This window comes from Condylura cristata, unplaced genomic scaffold (assembly GCF_000260355.1).
Source record: "Condylura cristata isolate star-nosed mole 26May11 unplaced genomic scaffold, ConCri1.0 scaffold00033, whole genome shotgun sequence".
In the NCBI taxonomy this organism is placed as follows: Eukaryota; Metazoa; Chordata; class Mammalia; order Eulipotyphla; family Talpidae; genus Condylura; species Condylura cristata.
This window is the reverse complement of record NW_004567134.1, coordinates 3,091,797-3,110,457: the sequence shown is the minus strand read 5'-3', so window position 1 is coordinate 3,110,457 and position 18,661 is coordinate 3,091,797. Positions and strand designations below refer to the sequence as shown.

At 40.2% G+C, this 18,661-nt stretch overlaps 1 protein-coding gene across 1 annotated transcript in view; it reads left to right on the top strand.

The window, feature by feature from the left end:
• Nucleotides 1-18,661, top strand: part of RARB (retinoic acid receptor, beta) — a 139,121-nt gene that overhangs the window by 59,065 nt on the left and 61,395 nt on the right. The window contains exon 3 of the mRNA XM_004692275.2: nt 4,691-4,832. Within this exon, the coding sequence (XP_004692332.1) occupies nt 4,691-4,832 (142 nt within the window). The remainder of the gene's footprint in view (nt 1-4,690; nt 4,833-18,661) is intronic.

Genomic DNA, 18,661 nt, shown 5'->3' with positions numbered 1-18,661 from the left:
TTCTATGTGCTGGGCGTATGGTAACACTTCATATGCATTCTCTAATTGGACACAGTCATGTTCCCAGTGAGTAATATAATGAAATAGATAATTTTACTAACCCCATTACAGGTGAGTAAACTAAAGTCTGTGGGACTCATTTAACATGTCATGGATAATAAGTGACAGAGAGTTCAGATCTGCATCAAACTATGTCAGGTCTTACTAAAGCCTCCTGTATCACTAGGTCATTATTTAACTCAACAGAATCCCCCTCTGTGAGAGAAGATATCTGAAAACTAGAAGGTGAAACAGAGTTAGAGCAATGGTTTGAAGCTCTCAGAAGGAACAAGGTGGCCTAACTTAATCTCTTACAAAAATGTGAAGGGAAGGAAATAAACCATTTTTCTCTGTGTTCCATAAATTGGAAATATAAAACTAGTCCACCAGGGGTATTATGAACTTTAGGTATTTTTGTATAGGAGACTATTTAAGTTTAAAGAGACAGTCCTTTTCACTTCACTGTAGCTAATAAATTAGTTAGAACATTTATATACCTTGTACCCCCAAGAGGAGAGAGAGAAATGATTTGTCATCAATGTTCCATAGTTATTGTTGAGACATGAAGCAAGTGGTTCTCATGCATATGTAGCCTCTTCTATTATATATTATTTTTCTTTTTGGTTGAATGCCAGTGTAGATGATAATGAGGTAAGAAAAGCTAAAAAAAAATCCTTGGTTAGAAAACACTTCACGGCCCTCCCTGGTGGCGCAGCGGGTTAAAGCACAGCACTGAGAAGCTAAAGCCACTTCCACATGAGTTCGATTCCTGCCTGCCGCCTGCCCCGGAGGAGACCACATGGCGAGCCAGACCTCTCCTGACCCGCCCGCTGCTCCCCTCAGCAGTGTACTTCGTTGATCTGCCTGTTCTGCTCCCCACTCTGTCTCTGGTGAAGCCTCTCACCGCCCCTGAGCCTCTGGCCTGTACCCCAGTTCTGTATGCACAAATAAATCTTTAAAAAAAAAAAAAAGAAAACACTTCACTGTGATCCAGATTGGCCTTCTTCATCTATACACTCAGTGTTAGGTTACTGACTTTGACTATCACAACCAATAGAGGTATTGTTAATCTATAAAAGGCATGCTTAGACAACATAGGCATGGTTAACCAACATAAGTTATGATTAACAATAGAAGTTATACTTGTCGTAAATCATGGTTAATCAATAGAAGCTCTGATTGACAAGCTTTATAACTCAAATCAATGACTCTTCTACTAACTTCATAGAAATTTGTTTTGTAAATTCAGAAAATATCACCTTCAAGGACACATTGATAATAGATAATATTTTATGAAATTAAAGTATAATACATCCAGGATTTTGATTCTGGTTATGGGTAAGGACTTTAACATAAACTTCATTCATTTAATCAACAAATTATTTATTATCTACCATATATCAGACTCTGTCCTGGCCTTGGGGGTATTCAACTGGTATGTACCAATACAGTTTTATTAAGTACTGAAATTCTTGCCTACCAGTTACAGGGTAGCCATTACCTTGAGTCTTTCACGCCTCAACCAAAGTCCACTGTCTTGATTCCTGGGAAGACCTTAAGCACTGCCTCAAGGTCTAAGGCAGTGATGGTGCACTAAGGTGATGGTGCACGGGTGAATTGGTGGTGGAAATTCTATGGGAACTATACCTGATGTAAAATGTATACAAATAAAGAATATATAAAAAAATAAAAACACCTGTGAATCCAGTACTCTAAAACTCATTTTTATATGTGACTAGTTGGGAGTTAAAGTTTAATTCCTAGAGCATAAAGCTCTCAATTTTAGGTTCATGGCCTTTGATTCACATTTAAACCACATAAATGAGAAACTCTTGTATTTCCTCTAAATTCCTCAAAGAGAAAATCTCAAGCCAGTATTGATCTGATTCAGTAAGATCGGAGTGGGGCTGGGTCCACGAACCTCTAGTGAGAGTGAAAGGACATCTAATGATTGTTTTGACTTTCATGTTATTTATTTTGAGTGCCTTTTAATATTGACCATTGTTGTTGGTTTCCTAATTCAGCCAGAGAGGCAAGATTTCCATTTTAAATAATGTTAAAAATGAAAAGGAAGTGAACCAAAATGCAAATATTAAGTAAAACTGAGGTTGCATGGGACTGTGGTGGCCCACAACCCCCAAAGACTCCTGAAAGCAGTGGTTTTTTTTTTTTTAATAATTCACAGTCTGTACAGGGGAGACAAGGAATCTGTTCCCTACAAACTCTCTTTGGCCTCAGAGGGCACTTCTGTTTACCCAACCCATGTATAAAAATACCTCATAGCATATATTCCAGTCAGCAAGTATCCTACCATGATGGAAATAATTTACTGAAATTTAGACCTCTGAAATCCAGCCAAAAATCTAATTGGGAAAACCAAGAAGTCCTATTTAGTTTCTGCCGTCACTGTCACTGAACCACACTGACTGGATAATGGGTGACATATAAAGTTCCTTAATTCTCCCTTCTCCCTTCTCCTTTCATTTGCGCATGATGAGATTGTTTTTCTCTCCCCCACAGTCACTCACTAAGAAGTTGCTGAACTGAAAATTCAGGTTTGAATAAACGGAGGTCACCTTTGTCCATTCCTCACTCACTTCCACATGCAGTAAAGACTGGCTGTTCCATCAGGAGAGCAGGGAAGTTTCTGTAAATCGAGTTTGTACAGCTGGCAGCTGGCAGCTGACAGTGTCCTGTAGGTATTTTTTTGCAGGAAAAGATAGGTTTTGAGGTAACCACTCTGCATAGATTCTGTTAGGGCTTCAGAGTATTTGTAACCTATTATTTTAGACTCTGAGTATATTTGTAGCTCCAGACGTGCAAAAATAAACTTGAATTTTCTTGGAAAATGTTTGTGTCTGGGATGTGACGGGAGTTACAATCTTAAATAAGATTTCCAGGCATTTACAGTTGAACCAGGCCAGTAAAAATATGTTTATTTAGACGTTAAAATCCTAGGGTAGCCACGTAAATATCCTGTACAATGTGCGTTACATGAGCTTTCTTTGCTAATATGTTTTAGCTTTGATTGTTCTTAGTTCTGACTCCTGGAGTGTTAATGTACTGCATGGAAAGTTGAACTCAGAGGGTGAATCTTATGGGTTATTCACCACCTTGGGGGAGTTGAGGGGATTGTTTCTTACATTCAAGACAATTGCTTCTAATGTAGGTAAAAGTCATTTCACAATTGATCAGGTCCAATTCCTTACTTTTAATCTTAGCCACATAGAGGGTTTTCTCGGGTAATTAGAAGAGAGAAAAGGCAGCAGGTATACTGTTCATTTATTGTCACATTTAACAAGCGTTACTTGGATAGTCATCATCTGCAAAGCCATAGGTAGAAATGGAGAGAACAAAGAAGATGCAGACCCAGGCTCCTAGCTTTATTTCCTCGGCATTTCATAAAAGTGAGGATGACTTGCTCCCCCTGTAAACATAATTTTCAAAAAAACTACATATTCAAATATTCAGTAAACACATGTTGATTTATTTAATGCATTGAGGAAAACAAGATGACAAAGCTGGTTCAAAGATATGAGAAAATTGTCTAAGAAGGTTGATAATAAATAGATTGATAAATTGATCAGTAGATAGGGTGAAAGGAAAAAAACTGCTGATATGATTGCAGAGTTATATACAAAACTGGTTAATGTCCTACAAGGCAATAAAACAATAATCTTAGGTTATATTTCAACCAGACAGAAATCCTTTGCACCTAAACTAGACAAATATTATTTGTGATTTACCAGTCTTCTGCAATCTTTACCGAGACTACATCCAATCAGTAGTACACAGTAAGTCAAACAAAGTTACTTTTCCCAAGAGCGTTAGGTGACTCTTAGGTGAGCGGATGAGTCGGGGCTGTAACCCAGCAGGCTACACAGACCTACCCACAGAGATGAGGGCCCTCTGTATCTGTGTAGCTACTGGCCATGTGCAGATCTTGAGTGTTTGAAACATGACTGGTACACCTGAGGAATTTCAGTTTTCACTTACAAAATTTTTCATCATTTTTGACTTAAATAGCCTCAGGTGGCTAGCATCTACCTATGGGACAGCACCGCTCTGATATGCCTGCAGATGGGCAGCTAACGATTCTTTGGCCTTGTTTCCAAACTTGGATAGATTTTTCTCAACATTTTGTAGATAAAATTGTATTTCACATTTTGTAACAGAAGCTAAATATGTAAAAAGATTTTCAAGAAGATTCCTTTGAAAAGACCTAATGCTTCCACGAATCAAATAATTTCATTTGCAAGTACAGTGCTTCTTATATTGGGTTTCTGGAGAGTGGTTTCACCTGAAATCATTCTGGCCAGCAAGGAAGTTGTTTATGAAACAAAATCTGTTTGGAGGGAACCCAACTCTGCTTTATGTTTCCTAAGTAAATCAGCTTGGTTTTAATTTTCTTTTAGCAAGATAATAAACAGTATGTCTAGTTTTGATTAAAAGGGGGCTCTCTGGGTTGCAACAATGGGAGAGCTGTTTATTAACATTTCACAAGGGCTTTAAGGCATAACTAAGCTAACTTTTCTGCTGCCATCCCTTCATTCCTCAGAATGAGCCATCAATGCACTGATAATGTCAGCTTTGATTCCTCACAAAGCCTAGTTGACTTACTCAGTTTTCTCATCTTTTTACTTGCTTGTAGGGTTTTTTTCGCAGAAGCATTCAGAAGAACATGATTTACACTTGTCACCGAGATAAAAACTGTGTTATTAATAAAGTCACCAGGAATCGATGCCAGTACTGTCGACTCCAGAAGTGCTTTGAAGTGGGAATGTCCAAAGAATGTAAGTGGAGACTCAAAAATGTTTTCTTCCTCTTTGCCATATCTATAAATATGACTTGCTCAGCTTCCAAAATCCATTTGTGGAGGATGTCAGCATGTGGAATTCAGACATGACACTAATGATGGATTGCCAGGGTAGGTGTAAACAGAGAATGGCATGAAAATAGAATAACTATGGGGATTTTCAGATAACACTTGAATGGCAGTTGGTGAAAAGGCAGGAGTTGGCGGTCTGGGGGGTGGCCATGTATTCCAGAGCAGCTTCTAGGTCACTGTGTGTTCCAGAGTCACTAGTAACTCAAGCATGTCACATGGTGACTCCATTTCCCTTTCTTGACCATAGAGATAAAGAGTTTGTCTTTACCAGTGAGTATAAAATGAGAAAAGAGATTGAATAAACAGTGGTGGTGATTTGCCCCCTTTTAGAGAGGGAGTATGAGTTTTTGTTGTGAAAGAAACATGTATAAAATGGTGTGTTGACATTTTCCCAGACTTGATTTAACTTTTTCCTTCCAGCTATCCTTTTCCCCAATCATACAGCTTATTAATCATACAGTAAAAGAGAACTTTTCAGTAGATTTAAATAACTGGTCCATAAGCATGTGATCATGGGGATTTGAAATGCCAGCTTTCATGTAGGCAGAGTATCTACATCACAAAAGAATTTCACTACTTACAGTCTGTCTGATTCTTTCAGATATAGGGAACAGGAACACAACAGGTAGATGACTGGGTTTGGGCAGGCCTAGGGGAGAAATAGGGGTGTGTGCATGCACTGCGGGGACTTACTGTGCTTCCTCAATCCCATTCCTTGGGTGTTTGGTAAAGGCAAACTGTGAGTGAAGCACGGGTCTGGGTGCTGTGAGGGTTACTCTGGAGAAATCAGAGACAGGGCATCTGCCCTCTAATTGAGTAGGAAAAAACGCCAGGTACCGCAGCCTCAGCCTCACTGTGGGGCTTGAGTACAGTGTCACTGGTTCTTGGATACTGGAGCTGGGAAGGGTGGACCTCGGAAGGAGTCTGTGAGGAGAGAAGGCTAAACTAATTGATCCTGAAGTCCCTGGGTCTATATCTGTCTTGTTAAACTTGGCAGGAAGTACCAGTGACGTAGCTGGGGTTGGAGTCTTGCGCATATTTAGGGTCCTGGTGAACAGTGGTGAATGGGGCCATCAGCCATAGAGGCAGTGTTCATCATACACACAGGATGGATTTCTCCTGGGATTGTCTTTTTCCTCTGAGTAGTTCTATCTGCAGAAGATGTTTTAGTTGACTGCATTTCAGCCATTTCTCTTTGATTCCTGCTAAGTTTAGAGCTTTTGCAATATTTACTATCAGTAACTGTGAGGATATGAAGCTAATATTTTCTTAACTCAAATCCCAAACCCTACCACTGCAGAGAAAAACATGATGTCGACCTGAAATAACTAGATTATTTATACGTATACGTGAGACTCCCAGAATGATCACCTAACACTCCACTTTTAGTCTGACAGTCTGTGACATGCATGTCATGCTGCAGTTTTGTGGGAGAATTTCAGTTCAGCCTGAAATTATAAATGAGTAAGCCAGATGTGGACTCAGGGAAAATCAGTACTTCTGCATTTATTTTGTGTGGGCTGGAGACCCATTTCCTGCTTACATTACTTAAAACCCATATCCTGCTGCTCTGTAAAAACTGGCAGCTTGGTTGGCAATTAAAAAAAATAATGTTTACACCCACAGGAAAACTCTCGTTTCAACCCTCAAGGAACTTATCACCTTAATTAGATTTAAAAATATAGAAAGGGGAAGAAAATGGGATCATTATGTCCAAATATTTTTTTGAAATGTATTTTTCTTAGAAGGAGATTGAAGGGGAAGAAATAAACAGTTGGAGTTTAAGGACTTATGGTCTAATAGGATATTTTTAAAGCTGAAACAGAAGGAAGCAGAAAAAGATGAGAATCAGTAACCAATTATACCACTGTATACACAACTGAAATGGACCTAAGAATAATAGAGACCCAGAATGTTAGAACTGAAAAGGGATCTTAGAGATTGATTTTCAACTCACCTCTCTCATTTGACACACAAGTACACTAGAACCCAGAAAGATGAAACGACTTTCCCAGCAATCCCTGATCTGTCTGAAGACAGAATGAAGATAACAATGCATGCCTGCCACCTCACCTCGCTGTGCATTCTCTGCAATACCAAGGCTAGCAGGACTTGCATGCAGTTCCAGCCTTAAGTTATGTCAGTTAATTAGAGTGTGTCAGAACTCTGGATGCAAGTGAAAGTCCAGCAAAAGCTGGCATAAGTGAGGGAAAAAATGGGTATATGTAACTGCACTCCAGAGTAACGCAGGACTCACACGAGTTTCAGGGTATTGTTCCTCTTTTTTCACAGATGTGTTGTTGTTTTGATCTAGTTTCTGGGAAGAATTTCTCCTTGGCTAATAGAGATGATTCCAAAAGGTCCAGGGCTTGTTGTCTGCCCTGTAGAAAGAGCTTCAGGCCCAAAAGAAAGAGACTCAGGTTCCTCCAGTGAGAGGGACCGCCGCTGATTGGCCTGATTTGCGACCAGATGGTTTTGCAGGGAGAGAGCATGCTGTGACTGGCTAAGCCACAGGGGCCAGGAGTATGGGAAGAAATGTCCCCTTGGAGAAATCAAAAAGACAGAAGGCAGAACCTACTTCCTGTTCACTATGATATGCCAATCAAAGAGAACTACTCTTAGTACATTCTCCTTCTTTGTGCTGTTAGGGGAAGAAAAGAAACATAAGACTAGTAACTCAGGCAGGGTGTTTTCTGTGTACCAAGCCCTGCATTAACAACTTTAATACTTCATTCCAGTTGTTCTTCATACAATCCTATGAGCTAAGTTTGTTGTCATCTCTCTCTCTCTCTCTCTCTCTCTCTCTCTCTGCTTTTTGGGTAGATGTAGAAACTGAAACAGAGAGGTTAATCAGCTTACTCAAACTAACACAGTAAAGGGGTTGTTGTGGGTTTTGGATCCTCATAATTTGACCGTAAAGTTGTTGAAACTATAACAAATTGCATGCCATAAAAAGCCGTTTTTAAGACTCAGTTCCCTTTTGAGTTCTACTTTATTGCCAGTTGTTAATAAAACAATAATCATGCTCTTTGCCCCATATTAGAGATGTACTCCCTAGAAAATCATGTGTGAGTCTAATTTTTATAGATTAAATTTATTTTTAAATGTATAAAAGGATGACTATTCCTTCATTTTTTTCTGTTTCGTAAATGCTTGTATTTTCCAAGGACTTTGTACAATGAGAGGAGCTTTTTTACAGAGGGATAGCTATTTGTTAGAGCTAGGAATTTGAAAGTAGCAACAGAAAGTGAAAAAAATCGATTTTCAGCAGCATTCTAAAAGTAATACCAAAATTTATGAAGAACTTGGGAAGGCGGCAAAGGAAGCAGAATGACTCCAAGTTGAGTGATGAGCTTCTGCTGGTGGGGTGGGAGAATGGTAACAATGTCAGCAGAGGAAAGTGTGTGGCAAATCCCTAAATAAAAAGAAGATATAAAACAGAAACGATAAATGAAGACATAAAATTGGGGATTGTGAAGGAAGTGTCTGGAGAAGCTTATGATGCAGATAAATAACTAATTGTTCATGATGCTAGAGGGGAAGGCTTAAGCTGCTGCAGCTTACAGACTCCGGATGGGAAGCCTGGCATGTTTAGCTACAAAAATTCAAATAAATGGTCTAAATCTTTAAGCCAGCAGTCAGCAAACTTTTAAAATTGCCAAATAGAAAATATTTTTGATGTTGTGAGCCAAAGGATCCCTGTCTCAATTAATCAGCTCTGCCACTGTAGTACAAAAGCAACCACAGAAACTACCTAAAGAAATAGATGTGACAATTTTCCAATAACATTTTATTTACAAAAGCAGGTGCATGGTGGGGTTTGGCCAGAAGACTATAGTTTGCCTGCTTCATTCAGCTTTGAGGGGTTCACCCATTGGCCAGATATGCCTCTTAAGGCCACTCTGTGATTTCTCCTTCAGCTCACATCCCACTTCCCACAGCTTATCTCCTACTAATAGATGCCCCAGCTTCCTGCCTCACTGGACCTCATTGATCCACAAATCTCACATCTCCCTATATCTTTAGAAGTTGCATCTAGGAATTAGGATGCCAACTTCTTTTCCAGTTGAACACCAAGCACCTGTTGAAATGTCATTTCCTCTTTGAAGCTCCACATGTTAGAAACTCTAGCTGAGGTTGCTTATTCTTTCCGCCCGTATTCCTGAAGTGCTTGGAACATCCCCCCATGAACCACAGACTTTATCATGGTGTGATTCTTCACACACCAGTGAGGCTTCCTGGCTCAATTATAAACTTCTAAAAGGAAGGCATCATCTTATCTTCACCTGGTAGCCAGAAAGTAACATGATGTTTTGCTCAATTAAGTTAGATTGGTCAGATGATTAAACATGGCTATTTCAAGTTTTCAGACATGAAACAGTTCTGGGTACATATCTGTTTAGCACTCAGTCTTTTGCTTATCTGCTGTGGGCCCAGACAAAGTTATTCAGCTTGTTTGGGGTGGTGTTTTCTACCAGGATAAAAGGAACACTAGTATTAACTAACAGCCAGGGTGTGATATGGGAATTGATGCTTCTAATCCTGTTTAGACAACAGTGTTTCTACAACCTGCTTTCACCTGTCAGTTCCCTCCACTAGAAGACATTAAATCTAGTCTGTGTGGATGAAAACCAGTTTGCTGAGGAGTCATCTTGTGTAACTGTGTATGGCAAGAGCCCAGTTATGGTGGAGCAGCTCAGATGAACAAATGATGGGCTTGGGGACCTAGTTTTGGCAAATTTAGGCTAATGAGTTATGCATTAAGAAGAGGGTCCAAGATTAGGTTAAACACTAGGGTCAGGAGACCTGAAGAAAAATGAAAAAGAGGTAAGACAGAATTATGACTTACCCGATGAAAGTAAAGAGTAAATCCTGGGTGTCCCTAATCTGATCGTGTTCCCATGGCCTCATGCTCCCACCTCATGTCTGTACCAGACACTAGTTGAAGGTCCAGAGAGTTCCTCCCCCATACTCCATTTCTTCTCTTCTTTTGAATACGGCTGGCCAATTCACGAAGGAACCGCTTTCTGTTGCTGTATGAGCTTATGTTTGTGTGGCCATGCCTGTGACTGGTGGGAAAACACGTCTTGGAGTTTGTTTGAGAACACTGTTTAGTGTTTATTTCACAGCATTTTTTTTTCCTATGACAGTTTCTTAAGTGTATTTGTAGACTAGAGCAATTGAATAATCTCTGAATTTAAGAGTCCCTAAGTACTCGTTGACACCTCCTCATTTGGGGCATATTGAGCTTAAAAACAGCTTTTTATAAAGTCTCTAAATTCCAATTTATACTTTATACTTGAAAGTCCCCATGGGTCTTTTGGATGCATGTTCGGACACTCAGATATTTCCACCAGAGGTTTTTGTTGTTCTGTGTTTCTCTCATCCCCCCCCCCCAACTCCTTTCAGTGTTAAACTTACATTAAAACAAGCCTTGGATTAAAGGCACTTAACCTCAGTTACAATCACTTTTGTTGGTGCACAAATTATATTGATGTGCTCATTGGTTCTATGGCTGGATTTTAGTGGCTTAATAACAAGGAAATTCATATTGTAGGTTGCCCTGTGTACTTGGAAAATTACATAAAAATCATCATCAGGGCACTTAATGTCTTTCTAATTTTAGTTTATTTCTTCATTTGTTCCCTTGTTACATCCTAGCCGGTTACTAGGTTTCCAAAGTTCACTGAGATCATTTTGTTCTGTTCAACAGCGATGTGACATTAACCCCCGCTTCCACTTTTGCCCCACCATCTAAAAACTCCTATAGAGACCCCCCCCCCAAAGTAAAGGCAAGGCAAGAAATTTCTTACTTTTATAGCTAAACATGTCATGGAAACCAGAAAATGATAATCGGCTCCTTTTCCTTCTTGCCAAAAATTAATGTTTTCCTGCATCTGACCAGGAGACTTAAAAACACAACAAAAAGACCAAATTCCATTAGACACCAGCAGCCCAGTGATGTCAGTGCCACTCTGGGACTTGAAGCCCATTAACACTCAGGCTGCAGAGGAAGTGTTCGCATTCCTTCAGCTTTACTAACACATTTCTCCCTGCAGCCTGTCTCCTGGAAAGGGGACAGTAGGCACATTCTCACCTTAGGAAAAGGAGAAATTTCCATTACACAAAAGAACAGAGCAGAGGGAGCAACAAAGTACTTTGAAGTTGGCCTGAGCTGGGTTCAAGTGCAACCCACCTTCTGGCTGTTTCCTCTTGGGCAAGATGTGCCCCTTTGCTTCTTGAGGAATGAGGTGACCTCCAGCAAGGGGTGAGCTCCACCTCCTTGCCGGATTCCTCGCTGCCTTGAGTCTCGTGAGCACCGTGCTTGGCACACAGTAGGCGCTGACCACATACTGCCCCCAGAGGTGACACAGGCTCTGTTCTGTTCTGTGGTTGCTGCTGCCACAGGAGAAAAGTGAAGGGCGGAGGCTGTCCTCATTTTGAATTGATTATAACACCTGAGAATAGATATACAGCCCCAAATACTATGTCACCAGCATTCAAAATAAAGCTTGCAGGCATAGTCACTAAAATAAATATCTGCCTTCCTCAGCTACTAGAAACTGGGAGACAGATGGCTCATTTGTCCGGAGATGCTAGGACATGTGTAATCAGAGACTAGGAGAAGATCCTGGTGTCATGGAACCCAACTCCATGGGGAAAACTGAACTGGGGTGTCAGGAAGGACGCCTGTCCATATACTTGCCTCAGTCAGCTCAAGGTGAAGCTTTGCAGTCTCCAGGGCAGTGCTGAGCCCAAGCTAAGGAGGCCAAGTACCCCCCAACCCCCACCCTGCACACCCCTCTCTAGGTTCACCTTCCGTCTCTCTTCCTTTAGCTAGGGCTCTGCTGGCCTGCCCCTCCTGGGATCCATCATTCCCCCAGTCCTGACCTCATCTAACACCCTTGGCCTCTCCACGAGCACTGTGTTGGTAGTCGGCCCTGTGGGCAGAGATGCGGGAAGGACATCAGTGTTAACATGACAGCAAGTCATGGTAGAGCATGTCACCAAGTACTCTACCAGCTGTGGAGTCACCCAAACCTTCAGGTTATCCTGTACAGCAGGTAGGACAAGAACGCCATTTTGACCTCCCGTATCCTGATATTCAGAAAGGCTAAGTAGCCGTGAAGTCACACTGGCAGCTTCAAGCTAGGGGTTCTCACTCCAGTTCTGAGTATCCTTGCAACTACACTTGGCTTCACTAACAACAGCATTTAATGCTGCAGAGTTGTCAGTAACATCATTCATTCATACTCCCAAATCACGTATTCGATCATTTAACATATGACTTGATTTGATATGTGACATGTGCTAGTTTAATGTACTATTTTTCCAAGTGTAAACTCTGTACACAGTCATATGAAATGTAACTTTAGGAAGTATTGGGCTTAGCATAGAATAAAATCAAATCATGCAGTGATGAATACTCCCTTTTCATTGCTCATTCATTTTTTTAAAACTAGCAATGGAAAAAAAATCAGTTCAAGGCCAGTACATCCTTGATTAATACCATGTGGATCTTTGCCACTACCCCATTTAACAGCACAAAGACAGGCAACTGTGCCTAGTTAGGACTGAAATGCAACTCAGAAGTCTGCAACCATTTCGTGAATGGTCAGGAAGTATTTTAAACTTTGTGGGCCATTTGGTGTTCGTTGCAGCTACTTGTGACTCTAGCATTGCACCACCAGGGTTTCAGGAATGCACCTGCAATAAAACTTTACTTAGAAGAACAGACCATGCACTTGAAAATTCTGCTGTTATTCACTCTTACCTCCGTCCTCTGGTAAATGATACTATGTAACTTTAGAGTAGGCACTTAGGACTGTTTCTGATTTTTTAAAAAAGAAGTAAACTAAACTAAAACCAGTTGTGATAGAAATATTTATAGCAGACTGTATGTGAGAAATAGCCAATGTAGAATCAAATCAAATCACTGCATGATTTGATTTTATTCTATGCTAAGCCCAAAACTTCCTAAAGTTACATTTCATATGACTGTGTACAGAGTTTGAAAAACCTTGGAAAGCTGGAGATTGAAAAACCTTGGTCTTCTCTGGTAGTTAAGGAGTATTCTTGTATCTGGGGACAAAACAGAATCTGGGAACCACAGCACTCTCCATTGCCCCCTGTGGTGTGTCAATTGTTGGTCAGTTTCCCACTGCCCTCCCTCTGACTTGCTCATGGCCCATACTGTGTACAACTTGAGAATGGTCAGCTGAGTTTTGCTTTTCTGGGATCTTCCGGATTTAGTCCTGTCCTGGTAGAAAGAAGGGTTGACAAATGGGTGTTTCTGCAGGGAATCCAGGTGAACTGTGTGGGAGGGAGTAAGAGGAGTAGGGAAGCGCTCTGCTGGTTCTGTTCATCCACCTTCTGAGGTGCCCACGGAGGTCTCCAGGGGAAGCCTGCACTCAAATCCAACCCATCGCTGACTCTGCTGTGTGTGATCTTGGGCAGTTTATTTCCCACTTCCATGTCTCGAGTTGCATGTCTTTAACACTGAGATGACAATAGTGCCTAACTCATATGGCTATCGTGAGTAATGAAAGAATGAATATCTGGTAGAAACTAGTGATATTACTTTATTATGTGTTAGCTCTTATTATTCTTCCTCCTGGCTTCCAAAGAATGACCTATTTGACCATCAGTATGGTCCACGGTGAATGCATGAAGTAGTTCATACTCCTTCCAGCCCACTGATCCTTTTACTCAAAATGAGGTACTTTCACATTTGACATTTGTCCTTGAAGACTCAGACCCACAAAGTATCATTGCTAAAGCAGATGGTCCCATATTGGGTTGTTTGGTCCCTCGCTGCTTTCAGAATGAGTGCCAAGTGTATCCATGTAGGCAGACCCTTACAGCCAGCTCAGTCTACCCAAGTCTGCCCAGGATGCTGATCTCTTGTCATGCACCCCAAATGCCTCATGTGCACTGGCCACCACTCACCATCAGTGTATTCATCCTGGGATGCAGCCTTAGGGTCTGCATGCTCTCATTTCTGCCTCATCATACCTGAAGCCTCCTCTCCCTCCCAGTTCATCCTTCAAGCCACCTTTCTCCAATCTGACACAGGTTCTTCTCTAATAGCAGGGAGTAGGTGTGGCGGGCTCTCACCGCCCTAATGTATGATGTGTTAGTAGCACCTCTGCTGGGTAACTTCTTAAGTCAGACTTGCTTTTTGAAGGTAGGTTTGTGTAGATGTACCTGATTGTGAGAGAGAGAGAAAGATGTCAAGTATTGCATATACTAGCTGTGAGTCTTGAAGGCAAGCACAGCATCTTTTTCTTATTTGGGTCCTCAAGTATAAATACATTACCTTATACTTAATGGGTTTTTTCTGGGGTGGATGAGAGACAAAGAGTGCTTAAGAAGTAGATACTGAAGCAGAAACTTTCATCTGATCTTTCCAAGTGTTAGAGATTTGAACTGGGTCCCATTGATATAATGAGTCTGTTCTTTGCCATTTTGCCTCCTTCCCTAATTCACACCATACAAATAATGAGCACTTTATCCCTTTCACAAATTGAAGTTTCAGCATTGTTTGTGTGCTGGTGGACAAAACCATTAGAGCTTGCCAATAGATCCTAATAGAGAAGTTTGCTTTCTCTTAAAATTGTACACACCAAATCTATAATTTGTTAAGGCACCCTGTATTTTATATACCACTAAAAATAAAACACCAACTGAACTAAGACACACTGAAGATTCTTAAGACATTTTCAAAGAGGGGCAGAGGAAGAAGCAGATATCCTTGTAAGAATAGGAAGCATCTCACACTCTAGGCTATAAATACTGTTTTCATCTTGAATGTTTTTCCTTCTGTTTTAAATAGGCATTGATAAAACCTCAGTGTCCCAAAACAATCCCCAACACAGGGATATGGCTGAGTAAATATGAAAGTGCTTTTAAAGTAGTTGGTAGAGAGTCTTTTGTTTGGAAACATGAAAATAGCAACTTGAAATTCTTCAGCACACCCTGTGTTCTGGGGGCAATGAACATGGCCCTTTAAGTACCTTCCCCCAGTGACAGCTATTTTCCGGAGAGTAGCTACCTAAATTGTTCAATAAATTCATGCATCAAGAATAATCTTGAATTTGCTCTTCCTGGAGTGGTATTGAGCACTTAAACCTCTCTTCTTCCCCCACCATCACAGAATATTAACTAGCACAGTTAAGTTATATCTCTCATCATTCTCCCTGCAAAGCTGGAAAGGAGACTTGAGCAGTCATCTGATGAGCTAGATTAATGGCATCAGGCATCTTTTGAGTACCAAGACCAAGGAAACACCCTATTTCTTCTAGAGAAAGGATGTTTGTTTTTCAGCTACACAGTTAATTATTCCAACACTTTATGTCACCAATAAAAAATGCCTCCCTGACTTAACAAATTTTTAAACAAAATTTCAGATTGTTTCATTTGGTCAGATTTACAAGCTATTGTTTCAGATCAACCTTTGTTTAAATCTTAAGATAGAAGAATTTCACTCTGTGTATCAAAATGGACCCACTTTGAAGCCAATTACATATGGCCCTTCCAAAGGAATAGATAAAAGTTGCATCTAGTAAACTCTACTGACTCAAGGGATTAATGAGGACATGATAGGAATCAACAATCAAGTGCAGTTGTTGTAATCAGTGGAAGGTTCCACTCTGTCTTCTGGCTGTAGCAGGGACAAAGTGTTTGAGCAGTTTGAAGTCAAATGGAGACTTGGCTGTAGCGTCCTTGGACTCTCTCAGAGATCCGAAGTTGTGTTGACTCCGAATGTACTCCTGATCTCCATTCATGGATGCACCCCAATGGGGGATTTCTGAGAGAGGGATGTCAGGACTTCCTCCTGCCTCCTAGGACTGAGCATGGGGGGGGTGGCTTTCTTACACTTCCCTAGGTGAGGTGAGGATGGGATCCTTGTGTACAGAATGCAAAGTCTCGTTCATTTTTATAAATAGTACCCTTTGCACGACTTTGTATTCTGGAATAATAGAATTGTGTCCATTAAATTGAAGTGGGGTACTTGACTCCACCAGAATGGCTGACATTGAAAGGACTGACAGTATCAAGTGTGAAGCAAGTGGTCCTCTCATCATGAAAGTAAGAAGTATAAATCCACCAAAATGTGATAACAGTATGGCAGTATCTCCTAAAGCTAAATATACCAGCATGACTCAGAAATTCTACTCCTAGCATCACTTCCTCAAGAGAATTGAATTCACAGGTCCACCAAAAATATTTCAGAAGCTGTACACATGATAGTCGACACTGGAAACCACCCCGGTGTCCCTCAGTGATAGAATATGTCAATAGCTGTGACATTTCCATAGTGGGGGGTGTGCAGAGTGATCGAAAGGGAATTTGGTATGGGTAAACACGATAGCACGAATAGTAGACGCAGCAGCATGGCTGAATCTCACAGATATAGTATTGAGTTAAAGAACTCAGGGTGAGGGAGAATATAAGATTCCATTTATATAATAATTTTAAATGAGCAAACTAATCTACATAGTATTAGTGAGTATGGTGGTTACCCTCAGGGAGGGGTGACTAGAAGCAACACGAGGAGCCTGTTGAAGCGCTGGACATTCCAAACTAAATTGAATGAAAACATAATTACCTGAATGTTATGCCTCAGAAAAGAGAAAAGATTAAAACAAGGAAAAAGTATTGAAGATCAGGCATGGCTGATCCTTTCTATGTATAAAAAACTCTCAGATGAGAGATGAGAATCCTCTTTTTGCACTTCAGAATTTCTTTAGGAGATGTTTTCACCTCTCTGCCTTTTGCCTTTTCCCTCTGAATTGGAACCTTTTTCACTTGTAGCTTTGGATGCTTAAGGGACAACAGAGATGTGATATTACTCCTGATTTATTCTGCATTCTCTGAGGGTAGTTATGTAATACCTGTAATCTCATCAAGCCACCTAACGAGCTTTCCCTTCGGTGCCATGCACTGCAAATTAATAGCCCATGGATCCGTTTACAGCTTGTTGTGGAAAACTATTTCAACCATCAAATAATAAACAGTTAAAAAAAAAAAAAAACAGTGCTGGAAGTTAGGTCTTTTTTGATGTTAAATTATCAGTAATGTCAGTAAATTCCTCTCAGTTACATGAGGTCATCAAAATGTGATTTATGAATCAGTGTATAATCTATTGTCGTAATTAGCTGACCATACTTTTTTGCATAATAAAAAATTCAGAATATGTTATTTCAATTTGACTCATTCATCAACAGAAAATGGGATTTATTAATAAGTGGTGAAATTGAGAGGGTTAGAGAAGATAAAAAATGGTTGGTCTGACTGGTAGAATAGATACCTACATCTTTTTTGTAACCATCATTATAGTTTCTCTGTGAGACTATTAACATTTAGATCTTAATTTCATTGGCCTTTTTAATATTTATTTCAAATGCCTGATAGATATTGATAACAGAAGAGAAAGTGTAAAAATGACAGCCTCTATGTACTGCCACTTGGCAGAATGTGAACATTGAATTCAGCATCTGGATTTAGACATAGAACTTGTGGGTTAGTGAAATGGCATAAGAGTATAGAATATCACTTTAAATACACTAAAACTAGTAGAAGTTTATTTCTGTTTATTTCTACAGAAAGGTAAATGTGTACAAAATCCTACCCTCTTTATCAAGATATATTTATCTCTCAATACTATCTTCAAAGAATATGAGGGAACTAACAGAAGTATTGTTTCAAAAAAACTTACAACACAATGAAAGTATAACACAATTTAACAACAGATCTGACTGAATTGTTCACTAAAATATGCAAATCACCAATAAATAGCAATAAACATGAAATGATGCTCAACATCTTTAGTCATTGGGAAATAGAAATCAAAACTACATTGAGATTCTGCTTTGTACCCACATCTAACAAGCAAGACAGTAAGAAACCTTGGTAAAGATTTACAGAAATTTGAATCCTCACACACTGTTGGTGAGAATATAAAATGGTACAACCACTGTGGAAGATATTTTGGCAGTTTCTCGAAAATTAAATGTAGCATTTAGCTGTAAAGCCCATCAATTCTACTCCTAAGTGTAGATCTAAGAGAAATGAAAATGGGCCCACACAAAAACTTGACAACTATAAATAGCAGTTTTGTCCACGATAACCCAAAAGTGGAAACATCTCAAATATCCATTAACTTATGTTCAAATACAACATGGTATATCCATATAATTGAGTACTGGTCAGTCAGAAGAGGGGTGAAATACTGACACATGGCAGATCATAGAATGTGCTTGATGACAGTGTGTTAAATGTGACACGGAAGGCTACATGCTGTATGTGGAGCCACCTATGTGAAATATCCAGACTGGGCACATCTCTGGAGACAAGAGTATATTAAGGTTACTCTGAGCTGATACATTGGGGCATGGAGGGTGACCGTTAGTCGATCAATGTGTAGACTGAAACCCACCAGATACAGTTTTTAAAGGGTGGGTTTTGTATGTGAATTTATATCTCAGTTTTTTGTTTTTTTTTTAAAGATTTATCTATTCATTCACACAGATCTGGGGTACAGGCCAGAGATGTGGAGGGTGAGAGGATTCACCAGAGACAGAGTAGGGTGCAGAACAGACAGATCGACGAGAGATGTGGAGGGTGAGAGGATTCACCAGAGACAGAGTAGGGTGCAGAACAGACAGATCGACGAAGTACACCGCTGAGGGGAGCCGCGGGCGGGTCAGGAGAGGTCTGCCACGCCATGTG